We start from the raw sequence: 22,827 nt of genomic DNA on the forward strand, positions 1-22,827 counted from the left end.
AAACAACAATATGTTATTCTAAAGTCGTAGTTTTGTTGTTAATGCTAATGATGACAAGGGCACCAATTACTGAGTTGGGTGTGAACCAGACAACCAAGGGACCACAGCTGTTTAAAAAAACCACCATATTCAACATACAGGAACCACAACCAAGGGACCATAGACATAAAGCTTACACTCTGCAGTCAATGTAGCAAAAGCCAAATCCACATACAAGAAAACGATTCCTTTACCCTTACTTTAAACATAAAACAACCAAAAAGCCAAACACAAACACAGAAAAAGGAATCTTTCTAAAGAAACCACAGTTCCAGACAAGGACAACTCATCCATTTCCAAACAAAAACAACATAAAATGCATTATAGAAGCCCTTACCGTATTTGGGAGTCTTTCCACCCGAACGGAATTCATACTCCATTATCAGCAATTAGTGAATTTCCCAAGATCTCCAAAATCCCCAAAATCAAACCCTAACCCAAACTCCCAAATTCGAACTCCAAAACTAACACTGAAATGACACACTAACTTCACCAATTCAGCGACTCGCACACTACTACAGCATCGACCAATTCAGCAACTCGCATTAGAATCCCTTTCACTCGATGGTAATCGCGGGAAATGAGAGGGCTTCTAAAAAAGTGGAGATATTTTGGAGGGATTTTGGTTTTGAACGATAAGGCTTCTCAAAAAGTCGCATATACCCTTCAAAACTCAGTCACGTGGCCATCGCGTGATCAAAATTGACGAAATCTATCACGGATGGACCATCTTGGTACAAAATAAAAAGTTTAAGGACGTTTGAAATGAAAATTTTAGTTGGTGGACCAAAATGATACTTGAGCGATAGTTAGGGGACCATTTAGGTCATTAACCCTTTTCTTTTTTTTTTTTTTTTTTTTTTTGTCACTAAAATTATAAAAATAGAAAACAATCCAATGACACTCAACCATAAAAGTTTGGTAGTTTCAAAGAATTAATGTTCAATGTTCAGTTAGATTTTTATTTTATTATATATAAGCAATGTTAGGGGGAAGAGGGAATTGAAACATAGAACCTCGAGTGCAAAGATAAATGATCTTAATCACTTGAACTACAAGCCCCTTGCTGTTAAGAAATTTTAGAGCAGTTTCTGAAAACTCAACCAAACGGTGGTTGTGATAACCCCTTTGTTAATTTCTTGTCCTACAAAGAAAGAATCAAATGCCAAACTCTTTGCCTTGTATTTTGAACTAGGTCCCAATTCAGAAAAAGATATAAATTACTGGACATTACAACTTGTTAATGAGGCCAAACTGATAAAGAAAATAGAACTACTGTGCATGTGGAGCAATAAGTTAAAGTCTAAAAAACAGAGGAAACAACTTTCATAACGGAGGTTAACGTTGAAAATATCATACAATAACATTTGCTTCCCTAAACCAAAACATTCTGTTTTAGTGTTCGATAACATATTTTTGAAAACAGAAATTTCAGAACAGTGCAAACAAATCCCATCTCTTTTACCTTTGTCTACTTCAATTCACATCATGTCAATTTTAGTGCTAGCAGAAGAAGCAACACTCTCAAAACTAAGATATCAAGGGTTAATTATTTGAGTCAATATCCATGCCATTCACGGATTTGCTCATTCTAAAATCAACGACAGCCTTGTCAAAGGTGCTCCTCACGTGTTGGCATACAACCATGAGATCCTGGCTTGCATCTTTGAATACTTCTTTCGCTGCAGCACCTGTAAAGTTTCATGAAATATCCGCGTTATACGCATTATAAAACTTCAAGACTGATTTCAAAACTGCAATTCCTTATAAAAACACCAAGGAAGTTTCTAAAATTTTCCCTGTAGTGTAAGAGTGAAGTTTTCATGTAAATAAGTCCTCGGCCTCCATAACGAAGACTACATTTTGGTACATTGGATGGGATTCCTTAACCTATCTCCTAGTCCTACACCCTCTTCCCCGCTCCTCCATTACCACCAGGGCTAACCCCAAATTTAAATGGTAATGCGTACCTGCCACAGCAGGACTGCTTGATGCATTAATTATCATACTAGAACTTTTAAGGGGTCCAAATCAACTATCTTGAGATGATAATAGGTTTACATGTTCAAGCAGAAACTCCATTAGAAGTAATACAGAGCCCACACTTCTGTAGGGTATTGATTAAGCAGCTGTTTTATGGGTACCTAATGTTGCTCCAATCAATTAACTGATTCAGACTCCACAACTTGGCTCCAATCACAGATATAATCAGGCAAAGTATCAAGTACACAACTCAAGTATTTTGGAGGCATGACCAAGTGAATAGAAGATATTGTTGTAACTAATCATAATAAACAAGTACTATACGCATACAACCATCAGTCTCTTTCTTACATTAAAATAAATAAATCAGAAACAAGTGCAAGGCCAGCAATTATGAGAAACATAGTTGATAGAACAAGAATAATTATAAAAATCCATATATATCGCTGAAGGCAAGGCATATATATGTTACCTGTTGTTTGGACTCTAATATTAACTCGGTTATCGGATGGATGAGGAATGCTGTACCCACAAAATTTTGTCCTTGGACTGCAACATAACAATAAAACTTCATTTAGATATCATTAAACAGTTATTACCACCACTACTACTTATTATTATAATTATCATTTTCCAGTTACTTAATCCTATCCTATAAAAAGATTTACTTCAACAAGGAAAATATGACCAGGATTCTGAGGAAAATTTGTAAATTAAACTTATAAAGCTTTTCCACTTTGCTCATTCCAATTGAATGGTAACCCGATTTAGCAAGATTTTCTTCAACATGTACAAATTCATAAGGATTAACTTATGGTTCATGCTTAGAAAGCTATAGTTTGAGCAATTTTATAGAAGAAGCAGATTATTGATACATATCAAGAGTCACTTATTTGGTAAAAACATTTATTAAATAATTAGAAAGCACTTACTCCTGATTTAAAGTGAACCTGATCGCATTCGCATATGTATGATCCTCATCAATCAAAGAAAATGTGGATTGGCTGGGATCAGATAAGGACCCATGTTCCATTTCTCACTAAACCCTGCCTACCAAGAAAAAAGAAACAAACAAACAAATCAACAAATCTAAATTACACTACTTAACAATAACTGTCTTTAAATGAGAACTGTAACTCCTACCTATGTATTTTTCTTCTTCTTTTTATTTTTTTGGGGTAAAAACCCATGTATTGAACTCTCTCTCCAACCATGTATTTGTTACTAATTATCTGGAAAATAGAAATTTAAAAATTTGAACTAATTTGGAAGAAAGTAAAATACCTAGTTCAGAGGTCTGTTAACTATTATTTTATACAAATCAAAATGCAACAAATGAATCCCTAAACGTGCAAATATACAAATGAGAAATCAAAATCAAAATTCCCAAATTAAGTTCAGACGTTGAATCTTGGATGGGTCTCCATGACGCGAGAGAAAGGGAAAGAAAAAAGTTAGGGGTACAGAAATTAAACAGAAAACAAGAAACAGAATGCAGAATCTTACCCAGAGGTGGCGACTGAAGTTTCGAAGAGAAAACGTGGAGGCAAAATTGGAGATAGCTGATTCTGTTGGTATGCTGGTTGTGGCTCTCTATATGTTTGTCGACTGAAGAAGTACAAGAAGGCGGCGAGAGACGTGAGGTAGGGTTTAAAGATTAAAATTGGACTCTGCCTCGCTTAACCCGTAAGCCCTGTTTGGCGGCTGGACTGAATAGGGTCAATGACTTAAATGTTCTTCCAATTATTGCTCAATTATCATTTTGGTCCACCAATAAATATTTTCAATTCAAACATCCTTAAACTTTTTATTTTGTATCAAGATGGTCCATCCATGATAAATTCCGTTACTTCTGATCACGTGATGGCCACGTGACTGAGTTTTGAAGGGTATATGTGACTTTTTGAGAAGCTCTATCGAAGGATATGACTAAAATGGTCCCTCAACTATTGCTCTAGTATCATTTTGGTCCACCAACTAAAATTTTCATTTGAACCGTCCTTCCACTTTTTTTTTGTGTATCAAGATGGTCCTACCGTCAAAGTCCGTCAATTTTATTGTTATTTATTTTTGTATTTATCTTATTTTAAAATTTTTAATTAATTTAAACAATAGAAAAAAAAATATTACTTTTTAAGTCCATGTCACTAAAAAAAAAAAAAATCCATGTTGGTGGTGAGATTCAATTTTTTCAATTTTAAAATTAGGTACAAGTTCATATAATAGTTTCCTTTAATTTTTAATTATTGTTTGCTCTTTTAAAAAATTTGTTATTTATATATATATATATATGATTTTAATTAATTTAAACAATAGAGAATTTTTTATTATTAATTGTTAGGTCAATCTCACAAAAAAAAAAAGCCATGTGGCTAGTGAGATTCAATTTTTTAAAATTTTCTAAGTTTTATAATAGTTTCCTTTAATTTTTAATTATATATTACTATTTTAATTCATAGAGACATTTTTACTCCTCAATTTAACAATAAAATTGACAGACTTTAATAGTAAGACCATCTTTATAACCAAAAAAAAAAAAGTTGAAGGACGATTCAAATGAAAATTTTAGTTAGTGGACCAAAATGATACTGGAGCAATAGTTGGGGGACCATTGAGATCAATAACCCTTTTAGAGGAGGATGCTCACCTAAAAATATGGTTTTGTCCCTCGATTTCACAGAATAATACATAGACTTTGACTGATGGACCATCTTGGTACAAAATAAAAAGTTTAAGGACGTTTGAATTGAAAATTTTAGTTGATTGACCAAAATGATAATGGAGCAATAGTTGGGGACCATTTAGGTCATTAACCCTTAAAATAGACATGAGTCTAGTTTATTGTTCGATGGAGTGGACTAAATATATGCAATTAAAAGGAACATGGGTTCACTCTGTTGTTTAGTAGGCTTTCAGTGCACAATTGATTAGATACGAATCTTGGATATTAGTTCATAAAAATAGGGGCTTCGTAACCCATCGTTAGACATGGGTTTCGAAACTGCTTCTTTTATCTCGCCATGATAGGAATTAGGAGTTGGAGCCAAAACTGTAAAACGGTTTTGAATAGTTAGTTAGCCACGTGTCAAGTTTTAGTTGGGGAATCTGTTACAATTACTGTTGTATCCTCGACGGCGGCTTTATTACCAATTGGGGAGCCATTGTACGTCTTGTTGAGAAATATACATAAAATATTCTCTAAGATGTTCCTTTAGTATATAACCCGTGCTCGTGTTCGTACTCGTTCATTAAGAATGGACGCTCGTGTTGCTGCGCTTGAAGCCTCTAATTCCAAGAACCAAGTCATTCTGGAAACAATTCAGCGTCTTCTTGAGGATAAGTTCGCATCCATTCACAAACGCCTCGATTCAATTGATTCTCGTCGTGAGGATTTTGATTAGCCATTCCCACCTCCATCTCATGACAACGATGGTGACGGCTCTCGGCGACGCGGAGAGAGGTATCACCGAGAGAGGGAAAGGGGTTTTTCTTCTGAGAATCGTATGCCCTTTGTTAAGATAGAATTTCCCTGATTCAGCGATGGGGATGATCCAATTTAATGGATTTACAAGGCGGAGCAATATTTTGATTACTTTTCGGTGCCCTCTGAGAAAAAGGTAAAAATGGTTTCTTTCCATCTGGATAGTGAGGCTCTGCAATGGTATCAATGGGAGGAATGTGCTTCTTCTTTGTCCAAATGGGAAGATTTTACCAGGCATTTTGCAGAGAATTTGGCTCTCATGGGTTTGAGGATTTTGCAGAGTCGCTCTTTAAGCTTCGTCAAACAGGTCCCTTAAAGGATTATATCGCTGAGTTTCGACGATTGGCAACTCGAATTCGTGATCTTAGTCCTACTTTTCGATTGAGCTGTTTCGTTGGAGGATTAAAGGAAGAACTCAAGCATGATGTCAAGCTGCTGCGTCCTGCTACAGTTCATGAGGCCATGAATTTTGCTCATGAAGTGGATGCTAAACTTCAGAAGTTGAGGTATGCACATTTTGCTGGAATTTCTAAGTCAAGATTGCCTCTTTTACCCATTCAAAATGATTTAGTTCCTGCTAAAAATGAAGTTGTTCCTAGGAAGGATATGCCTGTCAAGAAATTAACCCCAGAAGAAATCCAATATAAACGGCAGAATAATCTTTGTTTTTATTGTGATGAAAAATTTGTGAGGGGTCATAAGTGTGCAAGGAAACAAATCTTGTTGTTGGATATGGGTTATAATAGTTCTGAGGAAGAGGAAATAGTTCATGAATTACAACAAATTGAACAAGTGGATGAGAGGAATGCTTGTTGTATCACAGCTTGTGCTTTGTATGGTACTCCAGCCCCTATTGCTATTAAGACTATGAAACTCACTGCTGTAATTAAAAACTGTCATGTTGTGGTATTGTTAGACTCTGGAAGTTCTCATAATTTCATCAATATTGGCATGGTTAAGAAGTTGGGTTGGAAGTTAGATCAGTCTCATATTTGTGATGTCATGATAGCTGATGGTGGACAAGTTCAGAGTAAGGGTTGTTGTGCTGCGGTTCCTTTAACCATCGGGACGTATGTATATACCTCTAATATGTTTGCTTTGCCATTGGGAGGCTGTGACATTGTGTTAGGGGTTCAGTGGTTGCGAACTCTTGGTCCAATCTTGTGGGACTTTGAGAGATTAACTATGAAGTTTTGGCATGGGAATGAGCAAATCTGTTTGTCCAGTTCTAAGCCTCAGCCTCCACAACCTATTTCTTGTCAACAGATGGACAAGTTGTTGCATTCAGGATGTTATGGTGTGATTCTCTGTGCTGTAGAATGTGAAAATATGGCCAAACCCGCAGATGATTTATCCTCACCACAACAGCATGAATTGCAAGCCTTATTGGATTCTTTTTCTGCTGTCTTTGGCACCCCAACTACACTACCTCCTGTGCGAGAACATGATCATCGGATCCCACTAATTTCTGGTTGTAAACCACCAAGCATTAGACCATATGCTTATGGACCACTTCAAAAGTCAGAAATTGAAAAGTGTGTCAAGGAGCTGCTGGACTCTGGATTTATAAGGAACAGTCATAGTCCTTTTTCTTCTCCTGTTTTGTTGGTCAAGAAGAAGGATAGCACATGGAGAATGTGCATGGATTACAGACAGTTAAACGAGTTAACTATAAAGGATAAATATCCAATTCCACTTATTGATGATCTGTTGGATGAATTGCATGGAGCAAATTATTTTTCCAAATTGGACTTGAGGAGTGGCTATCATTAGATTAGAGTTCATCCAGAAGATATTGAAAAAACAGCTTTTCGGACTCATGAGGGACATTATGAATTCCTTGTTATGCCCTTTGGTTTGACAAATGCTCCTGCCACATTTCAAGGTTTGATGAATGAGATTTTCCGAAATTGTTTACGGCAGTTTGTCTTGGTATTTTTTGATGATATTCTCGTTTACAGTACTTCATGGTCAAATCATTTGAGGCATTTACATACTATTTTGGAAATTTTGAAGCATCATCAACTTTTTGTCAAGATGTCCAAGTGTGCCTTTGGAGTTTCTACTATTGAATATTTAGGCCACATCATCTCTAGGCAAGGAGTTTCAGCTGATCCTTCCAAATTAAAAGCAATTGCTGATTGGCCTGTACCTACTTTTGTTAAAAGTTTGAGAGGATTTTTGGGTCTCACAGGCTATTATCAAAAATTTATTCCTCACTATGATAGGGAAAGTTTCCCTCTGCCTCAGTTAACCATGAATGATGGATTTTGTGTGGACTCCAGAGGCTACTACTGCCTTTCACAAACTCAAGGAACTCATGTTATCTCCCAAGGTTCTCGCCTTGCTGGATTTTACAAAACCTTTTATCATTGAGAGTGATGCTTTTGGATCTGGTATAGGAGCTGTGTTACAACAGGAAGGCAAGCCTGTTGCTTTTACCAGCAAGACTCTAATTCCTAGAAACCAAGCCCTTTCCACTTACGAGAGGGAAATGATGGCAATTGTTCATGCCTGAAAAAATCTAATAAAGAAATATAAATTTCCAAATTATTATGTTTTCCAATCCTATCCAAAGTTAAGTATAGCACTAAACAATAGACACAAAGTCAGTGGCTTTTGTTTTTCCAGCCAAGTGTTGGGGCCTTTGTAGCTCATTATGGTAAGTGTATGGGCCAAGGTGGTTCATTAAGTAAGTGGGCTATTTTTTATTAAACGTTGGGCTTTTTGGTTGAGTCAATAGACTATTTTGATTGGGCTACTTTTTCCTCTTTTGTGCTCACCCACATGTTTGGGCCTAAGAAATGGACTTGAGTCCCGAGGCTCCCAAGCAACTCAAGACTTCCATTTCTCGACCCATCAATGGGCCTCATGTCGATTTATTACCATCCATACAACAACCCACTTAAGCAAGCCCTGGGTATTTGAGTGGCTTGGGACCCACTTAAGCTTGTGCGCGTGATTGGGGGAAGAATAATAATTCCTTGCTTGGCGTGGCATGTCGCTTGGCGTGCTTCAATTTTATTGTCCTTAAAGAGGGACACAGTGCTTAGTTTAGCATGGGCTTGTATTTTATAATATTATTTCAATCCTTGGCATGACAAATTATTTATTTAGCATGGCACGTGGACTATGACTTGTATATGATGAGCCTTCGTGTACTCCGATATGTGACTTTTCTTAATACAGTATCGTATTGGACCGAAAACTTATTTGGGCCCACCCATGGACTTTTTTGGGCCTCAACAATAACGCTCTTGCTAAAAGAGGATCTTGAGTACATGGTTACCGTGAGTTTCCATATGACTTAATAAAGTATGTTGATGCTCTTTTTGGGAGGGTCAACTTAGATAGAGGTGGAATGGTGGATGATGGGTGAAGATGAGGACCTTTAGCATGTGTGTGAAGATTACGGCAAACGATAAATATATAAAAGACGAGATATACGTGGTTCATCTTTAATGAATGGGCTACGTCCACAAAGAAATATGTTCTCATTATAATAATGTATGTCCTCAAAAAAAAAAAAATTATTATTATTATGTTTAGATTTGTACATGGGGTTGGACCCAAATATAAAGATAAGAAGGGAGAAGCCCATGATTAAAAATAAAGCCCAGCTCAGGGATCCCTTCCTAAGTGGAGAGTGGTCTTCTCTTATAGGTGAGGGGGAGTCTTCACTTCTTGTAGTTTTCCGATGTGGGACTCCTTTTGCTTTGCTTAGAGTTGTGACTTGTGGTAATGCTTCTTTAGCTAAGGCAATGACCTCTCAAAGCATGGCACGTGGATAATCTAGCCTAGCTAGTTGTTCGGTCAGTTACGGTACCAACAAAGTATTCAAAGTTTGAGTACTAATTTGGAATTAAAATGCCCCCAAAATTTGAGGGATTTATGTAGCCAACCAAAAAAATGGTTTTTTTTATTATCTGGTTTTTTCATCAAAATAGCACAAACTATAGAAGGTTCGGGAACAGTTAAAATGTCAAAATTCTCCATTGCAGAAGATATAGTTGTATGTGCCATGCCTATGTACGATTCGTGAGGATCCAATTAGTGAAATCCAACAGTTTAAGATGTGATGAAATTATATAATGTCGGATTTTGAATTTTGTGCAAACTAGATATAACAATCTGATGGATGATGTTAAATCAACTTTATTTGATCCAATGGTCGGTAACCTTATGTTGTCAAAATCTTATATTTTGTTCAAATACGTGATAAAGAAAACCCAACAATTCATATCAATTGTACTTTATGATCCAATGGTACTAACACTAAATAAAAATTAAGAAAAAAACAACTTATACATGAAAATTTAAATTAGTCAAACAATATGGGTAGAATATTTTCATATGTATTTCATTCGCCGAAAAGAGGTATTTATAATACAAGGTTACAAACCTTAGTAGGGTTATACTAGGAAATAAGAAAAATCCTAATTACATAATATCTATACAAAAAGGAAATTAATAAAATCCTAATAGAATAAGAAAAAATATTCTAATATGACTAGGATATCTCGCCAACACTCCCCCTCAAGTTGGAGCAAAGACGTCACGCATGCCCAACTTGTCAAGCGAGTTGTGGAAGATACTAGTAGAAACAGCCTTTGTAAGGACATCTGCTAACTGATACTCAGAATTGATGAATAGGAAGGAAACAATCTCCGTATCCAACTTTTCTTTAATGACATTTCCATCAACCTCCACATGCTTTGTACGATCATGTTGTACAAGGTTATGAGCAATTGCAATCACAGCCTTATTATCGCAATATAAATCCATAGGCTTCTTAGGCCCAAAGCCAAGATCTCTCAATAATCTCCTCAACCACAGTAACTTACATACACCATGGGCCATTGCACGATACTCAGCCTCAGCACTAGATTGAGACACCACATTTTGTTTCTTGCTTCTCCAAGTAACAAGATTACCACCAACAAATGTAAAATACCCAAACGTAGAACGCCTATCAGTAGCTAAAGCCCAATCAGCATCTGTGTATCCTTCCACATCTGTATGACCATACTTGGAAAACATTAACCCTTGCCAGGAGTTACTTTGAGATATCTCAAAATACGCGTCACAACTACCATATGATCTTCACTAGGTCAGTGCATAAACTGACTCACTACACTTACTGCATACGCAATGTCAGGATGTGTATGAGCTAAATAAATTAGTTTCCCCACAAGTCGTTGATAGCACTCCTTATCAGTAGGAACTTGATTATGATATAACCCCAACTTGTGATTCTGTTCACTAGGAGTATCAATTGGTTTACAATCCAACATTCAAGTTTCTGCAAGTAAATCCAAAACATACTTCCTTTGAGACAAGAAAATACCATGCTTAGATCTGGCCACTTCAATCCCGAGAACGTACTTCAAGTCACCTAATGATTTCATCTCAAATTCGGATGCCAGATATTTCTGGAGACTTTGTATTTCTACCTGATCATCTCCAGTTACAATCATATCATCAACATAAATTATTAAAGCTGTTAATTTACCTTTGCGATGCTTCAGAAACAAAGTATGATTCGAATTACTTTGTACATACCCAAACTTCCTCATAGATGCAACAAACCTCCTAAACCAAGCTCTTGGAGACTGCTTTAATCCATATAATGATTTCCGTAGTTTGCACACCATACCCTCCTTAGAGGTTACAGGGATACCAGGCGGAGGATCCATGTATATTTCTTCCTTGAGGTCACCATGGAGGAATGCATTTTTGACATCAAATTGTAACAGAGGCCAATCATGATTAGCAGCCAAGGACAAGAGAACGTGTACAGTATTGAGCTTTGCTACTGGAGCAAAGGTCTCCGTGTAATCCACTCCATAGGTTTGAGTATAACCCTTTGCTACCAATCTTGCCTTGTAATGGTAAATGGAACCATCAGCCTTGTGCTTCAGAGTAAACACCCATCTGCACCAAACTACCTTTTTTCCTTTTGGTAAAGGGACTAACTCCCAAGTGGCATTCTTGTTTAAGGCTTCCATCTCAACATGCATTGCATCTACCCATTTAGGGTTTGATAAAGCATCCTGCAACTTAGTTGGCACACATACACTAGATAATTGATACAAATATGATGCATATGACTTAGACAGACGATGAGTTGACACATAATGGTTAATTGGGTATTTAGATTTGGCATGTATATAAGGGGAATACTGCACTTTAGGTTTACAACGAGTAGTGCGTGGGGGTAATGGATAAGTAGACACATCACTAGAAAGTACCTCATCATCATCACGAGTTGATTGGGATAGTGGCAGGGCAGAGGGAGGTCTTATATCGATCTCATCTTCACAGGAGTCACCAATATCACTGTTACATTCCACTGGCAAAGGGGCAAATCTCATCAAGGAATTCAAATGGCGACCGGTCATCACCTTCTGGGCTACCGATCGATTTTGCACAGATTGTTGTTTCCACACAGTCATCACGCAACGTACTGGGCGACCGGTTGGTTTTGCACAGATTGCTTGTCAACTTGTCGCGTCCTCTAACTGACCGGTCGTTGACACTCTGTCAGAGATTCATTTAAATGCCTCTGTACATTCAAGATTTTCCATTCCGAAATTCTTCAATTCACTCCCCCTCTCCCTCTGAAGTGGAGAGGAGGAAGAGACATAATGCGGTACTTCTTCATGAAAGGTGACATCCAAAGTAACATGTACCTTCTGTGAAGGAGGGTGGTAGCACTTGTAACCCTTTTGAGTGGTAGAATAGCCAATGAAGACACAGCGGAGAGCACATGGGTCAAGTTTACTTCGTTGATGGGAGTAGATATGAACATAAGTAACACACCTAAACACCTTTAGAGGTAGTTTAGAGACCGAAATCGGAGGAGTATGGGCACATAATACATCAAGCGGAGTCTTGAAATTCAGAACAAGACTAGGAGTACGATCTATCAAATAAGCAATGGCGAAAACACCATGTCCCCAAAGATGGTGGGGAACAGACATATCCAACATAAGGGAGTGAGCAACTTCGAGTAACTGAAGATTCTTACGTTCAGACACACCATTTTGTTGAGAAGTGAATAGAGTGGTAGTTTGATGAATGATACCTTGATCACAGAAGAACTGGGTCAAGGTATGATTCACATATTCACCTCCGTTATCAGTTCGAAAGACTTTAACACTGGCATGAAACTGAGTAGACACCATAGCACAAAAAACAGGAAGAATAAAGGCAACATCATGTTTATGCTTCATCAAATATACTCATGTTAAGCGAGTGCAATCATCAATGAACGTGACAAACCAACGGAAACCATGAGAAGTCACACGAGCAGAGCCCTATACATCAGAATGTACTAACTCAAAAGATAATACAGCTTTATTATTACTCAAGGGAAAAACAGTACGGTGGCTCTTGGCCATTACACAAGTCTCACATTTGAAGCTAGACTCATCACACGAACTAAATAATGAAGGAAACAAATGCTTAAGATAACCAAATGACGGATGTCCTAAGCGACGATGCCACAGCCAAAGTTGTTGCTTGTCTTTGACACTGCCACCTTGGACTTTATTAGCGACACACTTACGAACTGTTGCAACCAGTAATTGTAAGTAATACAACCCCCCTATCCGTTTACCATGCCCTATCTTCTCGTGAGTCTTGAGATCCTAGAAAAAACAATTGGTAGAATAAAAAGTAGCAGAAGCTTTAAGTGTATCAAGTAAATGCCCAACAGACAACAAATTGCAACAAATATTTGGAACCAAAAGGGCATGGGACAGATGTAAAGAAGGAGTGAGGTGGATGGTACCTTCATCGGTAACTGGGGAAGGTAAACCATTAGCACTAGTAATATAGGGGTCACGTGGGTTACGAGACAACTTATCAAACATATTATCATCATAAGTCATATGATCAGAAGCACTAGTGTCAATTATCCAAGTATTAGAGCCCATACCTGGCATGGTATCGGAAGCACACAGATTTGCAGACGGGGCTGGATAATAGGTCTCATCTTGAGTCATAGTACAGGCGGCCTTGGGACCGTACATATGAGCTTTATAGTCAGCAAACCAATTGGGTAACCATGCTCCTTAAAGCACTTCTCAGAATAGTGATTCCCATTACAATGACGGCATTTAGGAGGACCGTCAAGAGAGCTAGGGGTAGAGCCAGCAGGACGCAACCCAGCAGAAAGAGAAAATTTTCTGGATGAAGGACGACCGTTCACGTCGTACTGGGCAACCGGTCTTTAACGTGCTGGGTCAACTTTGAGGGCCATGGAACCTCCTCTAAGCATAGCGGACTAACGGGTGTCTTCTTTCATGACCATGACATAGGCTTCGAGAAGGGGTGGGATAGGACTAAGAGCAAGGATACGGCTACAGACACCATCATATGGTGGATCAAGTCCTCCAAGAAAATCATAAACTCGATCGGCTTCAAGTTATTTCAGACGACGAGCCCCATCATCGGCACAACTATATTCATGTGGACGCAGACAATCAATCTCCTGCCATATAGCATGAAGTTTTTCATAAAACACTTTAACAGATTCACCATTCTGACACGTAAGGATGGACTGTCGCCGAAGTTGAAACAGAAGAGAACTATTCTGAGTCACAGTATAAGTCTTTCGGGCGGCCTCTCAGATATCATAAGCAGTAGCACCATGTTCAAACAAGGCACGAACTGGCTTAGTCATGGAATTGAGAAGCCATGACTGCACCAGGCAATTATCTTCTTCCCATTCGGCATAGGCAGCAGAATCTGAAGACGAAGCAGGCTTCTTCCCATTGATCCAACTTGCCACACGACGACTAGTAATTGTAATACGCGCACCACGAGACCAAGAGGCATAATTGGAGCCATCCAATTTGTAAGAATTAATCGGGGTAGAGTAATCACACCAGGGACATTCCTCCTTTGTTGCAGATGCACTAGCACTTACCACGATTTTGGAATCATCACCCATGATAGCAGTGAAAAAAAACAACACGAAGTAGATACGACAAACACAGCACAGGCACAGACACAAGGACCCTAAAAGAAATTAGGGCACACAGTAGAACACGAGTGGGCACAACACACACAGGTCGCCAGAAAGTCAGCTCTGATACTAAGTCAAACAATATGGGTAGAATATTTTCAGATCTATTTCATTCTCCGAAAGGAGGTATTTATAATACAAGGTTACAAACCCTAGTAGGGTTATACTAGGAAATAAGACAAAACCTAATTGCACAATATCTATACAAAAAGGAAATAAATAAAATCCTAATAGAATAAGAAAGAAATATCCTAATATGACTAGGATATCTCGCCAACAAAATTTACATCTTCCTTATTGAAATAAAAACTATGGGGTGTGTATTTATTAGTTCATACTTTTGTGGAATTAATTTTAAACACTTTCATGGAATTAATATGCAATTCAAATTTTTGAAGACTTATTAAAAGTGATGGTATTCATTTATGACTTTTAAAAATCATTAATAGTTTGGTGGTATCCAAAAAGCTTATCAATTCTAAGAACTTTGTTAAATAATTGACTTTTGACGGTAAAATCTTGCTAATTTACTAGAGACTTTTTAGTGACTTTGTCATATTAATGGTGAGAAGCTAAACATACCAAACAAACTTCTCCCATTCTTTATATCAGACGCATAAAGTGATGAGAAGCAACTTCTACACTTTTAGATATTCATTCATCTCATCTTCATATTAGTAAATAATCTTACTGGTCTCATGTTGAATGTTTTTTTTCTTCTCGAAAGCTTGCATCCTGAAGTTTATCAGTTTTGATATCAGGACAACGTAAGACACAAAATATTAATAAAAAGGCGAAATGCGTAGTCATGACCTTGCGAGGAGTAATATGAAATTTTACCATAACTTCATAGGCAGTAATATAATTAAGCATACATGTACGTGTCCCCCACCACTAGTCATAAATATGCAAACCTTAATATATGATCTTAGATATTCCAGTGAGGCATTGGTGAAGTCGATGAGACCAAAGGTACCAGCCGCTGCTTGCTGCACAGACTCACTTGAGGGGGCTACAAATCATGCTTGATCAAATTTACAATCCACTTCTCAGAAGTAATTGGAGAGATTCAGGACAGTATGACTGAATGATTGTGGTTGTAGAGCATGAATCTGCCCCATTTGTTTAACAAAACTTAATCTAACTGTAAAAAAGATTACGCATAATATTGATAATGTGTGTGAAAAATCTGTTTTCTTTGTAATTTAAACCTCGTTTTGATAAATCATTTCGGCCAATGAAGTTATTACAACCAATAATACACTAAAATGTACAACAAATCTGACATCAAAGTGCCGAGCATCTCCCTGCTGCTACCCTTACTTTCGTGCATCCCAACACAACCCCACTATACTTTGCCTTATACCAATTAGCACTAAGTTGAAAATTTAAAGTCCAAAAATAAAAATAAAAGTTGAATTAAAAAAATAATGCCAATAGAATATTAACGAATCATCACATACACACCCAAAATCAGCTAAAGCGGTACAATCCTAGTCCTTCTTTTCTTCCTAAAAACCACAGATGCACATGTTCCTTCCTGCAACCCAATCATTCATTATCTGAGTGGTCCCCTTCTTTAAAGCTAAACACAACACGTGACTGCACAGGTCAGCAGCAGCAGCCAAGTCACCTAGAATAATGTGACTTCTTTCCATGTTCATCATGTCTTAAAAATCACCCAACTTGCTCACACGGTGAGTATAATCAGTTGTATACAACTGTGCGTCTATTTTTTTTTTTTTTTTATAATCAATCCTCTTTCAATTTCCTCAAAAAATTGATGTAGCTTTGAAATCAATCATCCAAAATGCTGATATGATTTTCAATAGACATGAATTTAGGGTATAATTTGTTTGGAGACCACATGATGAGATTTCATTAGGCCCTTAATTAACCACACTAGAGGAAATTAAATGATGATTAGGAGGAAACATTGAGGAGCTGTTCTTTTTCAGGAGTTGTTATGGTGTCTGAGGGTGGTGTTGGTGATTGAGCAACGTTCTCCATCTTCTTGAGGTTTTGTTGGTGATACACTTGCCTTAGCCTCTCTATTTCCCTCTTCAATGCTTCTTGATGAGCTGCATTTTTTTTATTTAAAAAAAAAAAAAACCCAAATATAAGGTTAAAATCATTTCATAATTACATGTGACTTTTGACAACCCAACCCACATTATTAAAATTTTGCACATGAGAAGTGCACATGTAAACACATGCCTATACGTTAGAGACCATTATTATATTACTTTATCCCTAATCACTTCTCTTCCCTCCTAAACTTGTATAAAATAAAAATAAAAAAATAAAAAAATTCTTACATCTTCATGGAGTTCACCTAACATTCCTTAAAAGAATATGAAACTTTATTTTCCTCTTAAAACTATGTAATACATTATGTATCACAGTTGTTGTGGACTGCGTTTATAATTTGATTCATAAATGTGATCTATCTAACATTACTCGTATCTCCCTCCCACCACTCTAATATGATCCCCTTTTCTACTTGCAGAGTAGGAAGTGCCACGTGATATGATGCATCATCTCCTTAATTTTCTTCCTACTCTTAGCATGCATGGATGACCTTTTTGAGGCTGCTTTGCGCTGCGCATTGATTGTTGGTGGATCAAATAAGTCTCTTTATCTAATCTAGAGGTCTTTTTCCATTTTCATAGTTTTGAGTACCAAGCATTACCACCCTTTTATGGCTTGCAGTTCTTAATTTTTTTAATTAGATCTCAGTACACCAGTATAAAAGTTGGTAGCTAGGAGCTGAACTGACTCAAGGACAATAATGTTCTTCATTCAATTATGATAAATTAAAATTTATAAATAAATAAATATATATATATATATTATAAAATTTGATATTTGAACACACGTGACCTAGATTGAAATTGATCTTAATTATATATTTTTCCTATATGTACAATCGATAAATTACTCTAATTAATATAATCTACAAGAATGGAGACTCGAACTTGGGTGTAAGGGGTCGACTCACTGCCCTGGCTAACTACCCTAACTCAGGTCTGCATATGCCATGAACTCAAAACCAAGTCCAAAATCATGATGTTTTGTTTCAAAATAAAATGAACAAGATTCATATTACTAATTATGTAATTTTGTGAAGTTAAATAATTGATGATATAAAAGTGTAATTATATATGCGTACCATCTTTGAAAATCTTATCCTGCGCCAATGCTGCAATTCTTTGTTTGAGAGCACTGTTGTCGACATTTAGCAGCAAGCGTTGATGGTCAAGAAACGCAACCCGCGGTGACAAAACTGAAACTTCAGCCTTCGTTTTGCAACCCAAAAAAAAAAAAGAGCCAGTAAAATTTAGTCTAATTAAATTAATTAATCAGCTAGTAATTAAGGTATAATTTCACAACGAAATTAATTAATTAAATTCAGAATTACATAGTTAACCTACTTGTAGAGAGGTGACGCTGCGTTCGAGTTCTGATATGTACTGCAGCTTCCTCACCCGTGATCTTTGTGCAGATTGTCTGTTTGCCAAGATTCTAATGCAAACACAAAAACACGTAATTAAAAACTTAATTCAACATATTTTTACAAAATTACAAAAGGGTAATTACGTTATTGGAAAATGACTCTGCGTTGCATGATTTACCTCTTGACCCTTTTTGGATCGATTTTCCTGTCATTGGACTTGCTCTTCGTTGCATCATTTGGATTTGGTTGTTCGCATTGGCTTTCCACCTCTTCAGATTCGTTCTTCAGCTGCTTGTGATGAGGCGCATCCGCTTCTTTCTCGTCCTCATTAATGCTGTTATGGTCGGAAGGCGAGGACGGGTTCGAGGACGAGCCGGTGGGGCCGGCGGCGGCGGCGGCAGCAGAGATTTCTTCGGTTGTGAACATGGACATGAATTGTTCGTCGTCAAACCTATCAAACTCGTGGTTGTTGGGGTGTGAACCATGCGGTGCACGGCATTCGTCCTGCATTGGTGCCTCGAGGAAGGTAATGGAGTCGCTGACCGATCTCCGGTGGGACCCACGTCTAGCGGAAGAGAAGTCGATGAATTCATCAACCCAACAAGAGTTTTGAGATGCGGTGGTGGTGTTGACCGCGGGGGCATTTCCATTGGGTGCAAAATGGCCCATGGGAGGCATCTTTTGGTGAGAAAAGTCTGGCCAACTGGGTGTCATGCTTGGGATTTTAGGAGGTAATTGTGCCATAATGTACACAAATTAACCACAATCTCAATCAAACTTGGAATGTTAAAATGATTAAGAGAGAGAGGGGGAGAGAGAGAGAGAGAGAGAGAGAGAGAGAGATAGAGAGAATGAAAGAGAGGAGATGAGGGATATGAGTCTCGGAAAAACCAAACAAAATTACAAGCTCCAACAAAGGCTCCTATATATATACCCAAAAAAAAAAAAAAAAAAATACACACAAACCAGGGAATGTTGAAGGTTCAATCATGAATATCGTTTGAGGAGGGGGGGTTAAGAAAGAAACCCACGAGACAACATGATTATATTTTGAGCTTCTTCTTTCATTTTTAATATTTTTTATTATTTATTTAATGAAATAAATTTTATCTCGATCTCTATTGTGCAGTGGGGTCACATGGGGGAGGGAGGGATCGGACAGCTATCGCCAGCTGGGAGGAGGTTGGGGCTCAACGGTTTTACTGGAAAGTCGCCAGTACTAGTTTTAATAACTAGCGGAATCAGCCACCACGTGCCATCGTGCCCGTCTCTTTAGTGGGGGAGCTTATAATAATAGCCTCATTATTTTTATTTTTTCTTTCTTTCTTTCTTTTTTGCATTTTGCATCCAAGAGAACATTTCCGATGATGTACATACACACCACTCCCTCCACATTTAACCTTGACAGTCTCAATTCTGACCGTCTGATCCAACCACATGTGGTGGGGGAATGATTCATATAGTACCAAGTGCCAACCAAACTATCATGGCCATTTTTATGAATTACTTATCGTATTAAGAAATATTTCCTTTCGTAAATGTGAGTTAGGTCAGTTGATTATAACAGTGTGTCTGTTCATTTGTATTCAAGTTCGAGTCTCACTTTCTTTAAATCAGAGTAATTTTTAGAGAGATTCACTATTATACCCAATATAGGAGCCCATATTATAAAATACCTTATATGAAATGGACTTTAGAAACACACCCAAAACTCATTTACAATATAACAAAAAGGTTTTTAACTTCTTTTACATTACAAAACTGCCATTCATTTCTTAAAGTAAACTCAACCCCAAAACCTCATATAAAAAAAAAACCCAAAACACTCAATAGGGCATCAAAGTAATTTAATAATCAAAATTAGATTCAATAGGGTCAGCTATCATTTTTTGGGTTTTTTTTTTTATAGAAATAAAGTAATGTTTAATTTATTTATATTATTAGTGCTAAAAATGGGTATATGACTAAATATCCCTAATTTTTATAGTTAAAAAAAATTATTAGGAATTTTGACCGATGACCCAATTATTAGTTTCTGTCATTTTGTGTTATCAAAGTGACTCTAGGGGTGGTAAATAATTAACTGAAGACTATCCCAAACTGTAAAGCTTGAACTAATTAAATTGAGTTAACTACTTTTAGGGTTTCATAATAAAGAGAAGTAGGGTTTAATAATCACATCTCTCTAAATTCGGGATCCACATAAAATTGATCTCTAATTTAAGTTGTATATCTTTGACAATAACATCTCTATCATGAGTTTGGGATATTCACGTGAAATTGAACTCTAATGAGTCTTACTAACGTACTTACGTAATCGATTAACCAAATAAAGAAAACACGAAAAACCATTCGCATAGAAGCTTCTTGGTGTGAGGGTTATGCACAGGAGGTGGACCTAGTATTATATATATGTGTAGTATTAAAAAGCTGAATTAGCAGTTGTAAGATAATCTTAATATAATAGTGGGATTAGGGGATTTGGGCATGATGCTTGAAGGAAAGGGTGGATAGAGAAACTGTAGGGAATCACGTCACAGCTCCCATGTGAATTGTTGGGATGGATGCTGTAATTAAGCTTCCTTTGCTTTGTCCCCAAACCATACCCACATGTAGCTATATGTCTTCTTCTTCTTCTTCTTCTTCTTCTGTCTTTCTCTCTCCCTCTCTTGGTTTCGTGGTACCTTCCCTCTGTACCTCAACGGGAATTTATGTAGTTTTTAATGAATGAGGATAAAATAGAAGTATTTGGGAGGCACTAATTATGATTAGAGGGGTGTTTAGAATATACATTAATTTGCCGCCTTTATCAAGGAAGTGCCTGCCATATTCACGGATGTGCTTAATTCATATATAGAAAATGAACATGGTAGCTGGTACTTCATTTGCTCTCTCTCTCTCTCTCTCTCTCTCTCTCTCTCTCTCTCTCTCTACATGTATTCTGTTATTGATTTGTTTACATAAAATCAACATATTTTAGTTAGTCCAATCTATGTGAGAGGTGTGATATCAGTAAATATGGTAATAATACAGTTTTATTCAAAGGTATACGTGATTGTTTATTTTGTTGTTCTTTTTAAACATGGATATAGCAACAGGGGTATAGTTCTCAAAACCATTCTTTAAGAAATGGAATGAATTGCAAATCTATGTTATGCCAGTTGGTCAGTGTAATGATTTTGTTTCTCTATACCCAAGTTCAAATTTTCCTTTCTGTAAATAAGATTAATTTAGAATAATTTTAAACTATCGCTTATATATTAAAAATGGAATGATCTTATTACACTAGTAAAAAAAACCCCTTACGCGACCAAATTTTGCGCGACGAAAAACTATTCTTCGCACAAAGTCACTTTGCGCGACGAAACAAAAAACTTCGTCGCTCAAAGTATTGCGCGACCAAATTTTGCGCGACGAAAAACAATTCGTAGCGCAAAGTCACTTCGCGCGACAAACTTTTGCGCGACGACAATACATCGTCGCTCATAGTATTGCGCGACCAAATTTTGCGCGACGAAAAAACATTCGTCGCGCAAAGTAATTTGCGCGACACACTTTTGCGCGACAACAATACATCGTCGCTCAAAGTGACTTTGCGCGACGAACTTTTGCGCGACGACAATACATCGTCGCTCAAAGTCTTGCGCGACCAAATTTTGCGCGACGAAGTTATTTTTCGTCGCGCAAAGTAACTTTGCGCGACACACTTTTGCGCGACAACAATACATCGTCGCTCAAAGTGACTTTGCGCGACGAAACAGTAACTTCGTCGCGCAAAGTCCTTATAAAAATAAAATATATATATTTTAAAATCTTTGCATGACGTAATCCAAACATTTCGTCGCCTAAACTAATTTATTTTTTTTTTTTATTTTGTATGCATATAACACTTAAGAAATTAAACAGTATATATATTTATTAAGTAGCTTTAAATTTATTATTTTAGATCGGATCGGATTTTTGTTAGAAAAATATATTATTGTTGTTCGATTGGGTTTTTGTTAGAAAATATATATTTTAAATTGACGATCGAATTAGTTCATTGTATTCATATAGGGTCAAGGAGTGTAGCTGTAAAAAATCATCAAAATCGGAGTTAACATAACCGTTAAATCGTGATTTTTCATTATAACCGTCGAAAAGTTTTGTCCCATTACTTGATCTCTGAATGTTTATTTTTTCCGATTTTTGGCGTATATGATCTCGAAGTATAAACAAACAAGTTTGACGGTTGGATCGTTGAAACTAGTTTTGGTGAATGCATATGCCATCAAAACAATATATTCACTAACAATTAAGAGTTTATTTATACGTTCGTTAAATATAACATAAGATTTTGTGGTATCCACTAGTGTAAATATTTTAAATTGAAGATCAAATTCAGTCATTGTATTCATATAGGGTCAAGGAGTGTAGCTGTAAAAAAATCATCAAAATCGGAGTTAAAATAACCGTTAAATCGTGATTTTTCATTAGAACCGTCGAAAAGTTTTGTCCCATTACTTGATCTCTGAATGTTTATTTTTTCCGATTTTTGGCGTATATGATCTCGAAGTATAAACAAACAAGTTTGACGGTTGGATCGTTGAAACTAGTTTTGGTGAATGCATATGCCATCAAAACAATATATTCACTAACAATTAAGAGGTTATTTATACGTTCGTTAGATATAACATAAGATTTTGTGGTATCCACTAGTGTAAATATTTTAAATTGAAGATCAAATTCAGTCATTGTATTCATATATGGTCAAGGAGTGTAGCTGTAAAAAAAATCATCAAAATCGGAGTTAAACTAACCGTTAAATCGTAATTTTTCATTTATAACCATCGA

General features: G+C 36.8%; 2 protein-coding genes and 1 pseudogene across 3 annotated transcripts; 1 reads left to right on the forward strand and 2 right to left on the reverse strand.

The window, feature by feature from the left end:
- Window positions 1–1,335: 1,335 nt before the first annotated feature.
- Window positions 1,336–3,714, reverse strand: LOC117622139 (DNA-directed RNA polymerases I and III subunit RPAC2). Of its 2 annotated transcripts, none has more exons than XM_034352703.1 (4): window positions 3,529–3,714; window positions 2,955–3,068; window positions 2,495–2,571; window positions 1,336–1,730 (listed from the first exon to the last, which is right to left on the reverse strand). In XM_034352703.1, the coding sequence occupies exons 2-4, from the start codon at window positions 3,053–3,055 to the stop codon at window positions 1,585–1,587; spliced, it is 324 nt and encodes a 107-aa protein (XP_034208594.1). In that variant the 5' UTR covers window positions 3,056–3,068; window positions 3,529–3,714; the 3' UTR covers window positions 1,336–1,584. The 2 variants fall into 2 exon arrangements, with proteins under 2 accessions (XP_034208594.1, XP_034208593.1); XM_034352702.1 differs by having other exon boundaries at window positions 2,955–3,072.
- Window positions 3,715–5,689: 1,975 nt separating this feature from the next.
- Window positions 5,690–7,879, forward strand: LOC117621724 (annotated as a pseudogene).
- Window positions 7,880–16,334: 8,455 nt separating this feature from the next.
- On the reverse strand, window positions 16,335–19,029 carry LOC117620599 (basic leucine zipper 61). The gene is made up of 4 exons (XM_034350718.1): window positions 18,173–19,029; window positions 17,972–18,062; window positions 17,710–17,836; window positions 16,335–16,618 (listed from the first exon to the last, which is right to left on the reverse strand). The coding sequence occupies exons 1-4, from the start codon at window positions 18,736–18,738 to the stop codon at window positions 16,461–16,463; spliced, it is 942 nt and encodes a 313-aa protein (XP_034206609.1). The 5' UTR covers window positions 18,739–19,029; the 3' UTR covers window positions 16,335–16,460.
- Window positions 19,030–22,827: the final 3,798 nt, after the last annotated feature.

This window comes from Prunus dulcis, chromosome 3, assembly GCF_902201215.1.
Source record: "Prunus dulcis chromosome 3, ALMONDv2, whole genome shotgun sequence".
Lineage (NCBI taxonomy): Eukaryota > Viridiplantae > Streptophyta > Magnoliopsida > Rosales > Rosaceae > Prunus > Prunus dulcis.

Excerpts from the sequence above, each read along its gene's own strand:
- LOC117622139 (XM_034352703.1), bottom strand. The coding sequence starts at position 3,055 with ATGGAACATGGGTCCTTATCTGATCCCAGCCAATCCACATTTTCTTTG. Across the intron at positions 2,572-2,954 it reads AGGTTCACTTTAAATCAGGA|TCCAAGGACAAAATTTTGTG; the intron begins GTAAGTGCTTTC and ends GTTATGTTGCAG. Across the intron at positions 1,731-2,494 it reads TATTAGAGTCCAAACAACAG|GTGCTGCAGCGAAAGAAGTA; the intron begins GTAACATATATA and ends GAAACTTTACAG.
- LOC117620599 (XM_034350718.1), bottom strand. The coding sequence starts at position 18,738 with ATGGCACAATTACCTCCTAAAATCCCAAGCATGACACCCAGTTGGCCA. Across the intron at positions 18,063-18,172 it reads GATCCAAAAAGGGTCAAGAG|AATCTTGGCAAACAGACAAT; the intron begins GTAAATCATGCA and ends TGTTTGCATTAG. Across the intron at positions 16,619-17,709 it reads GGATAAGATTTTCAAAGATG|CTCATCAAGAAGCATTGAAG; the intron begins GTACGCATATAT and ends AAAAAAATGCAG.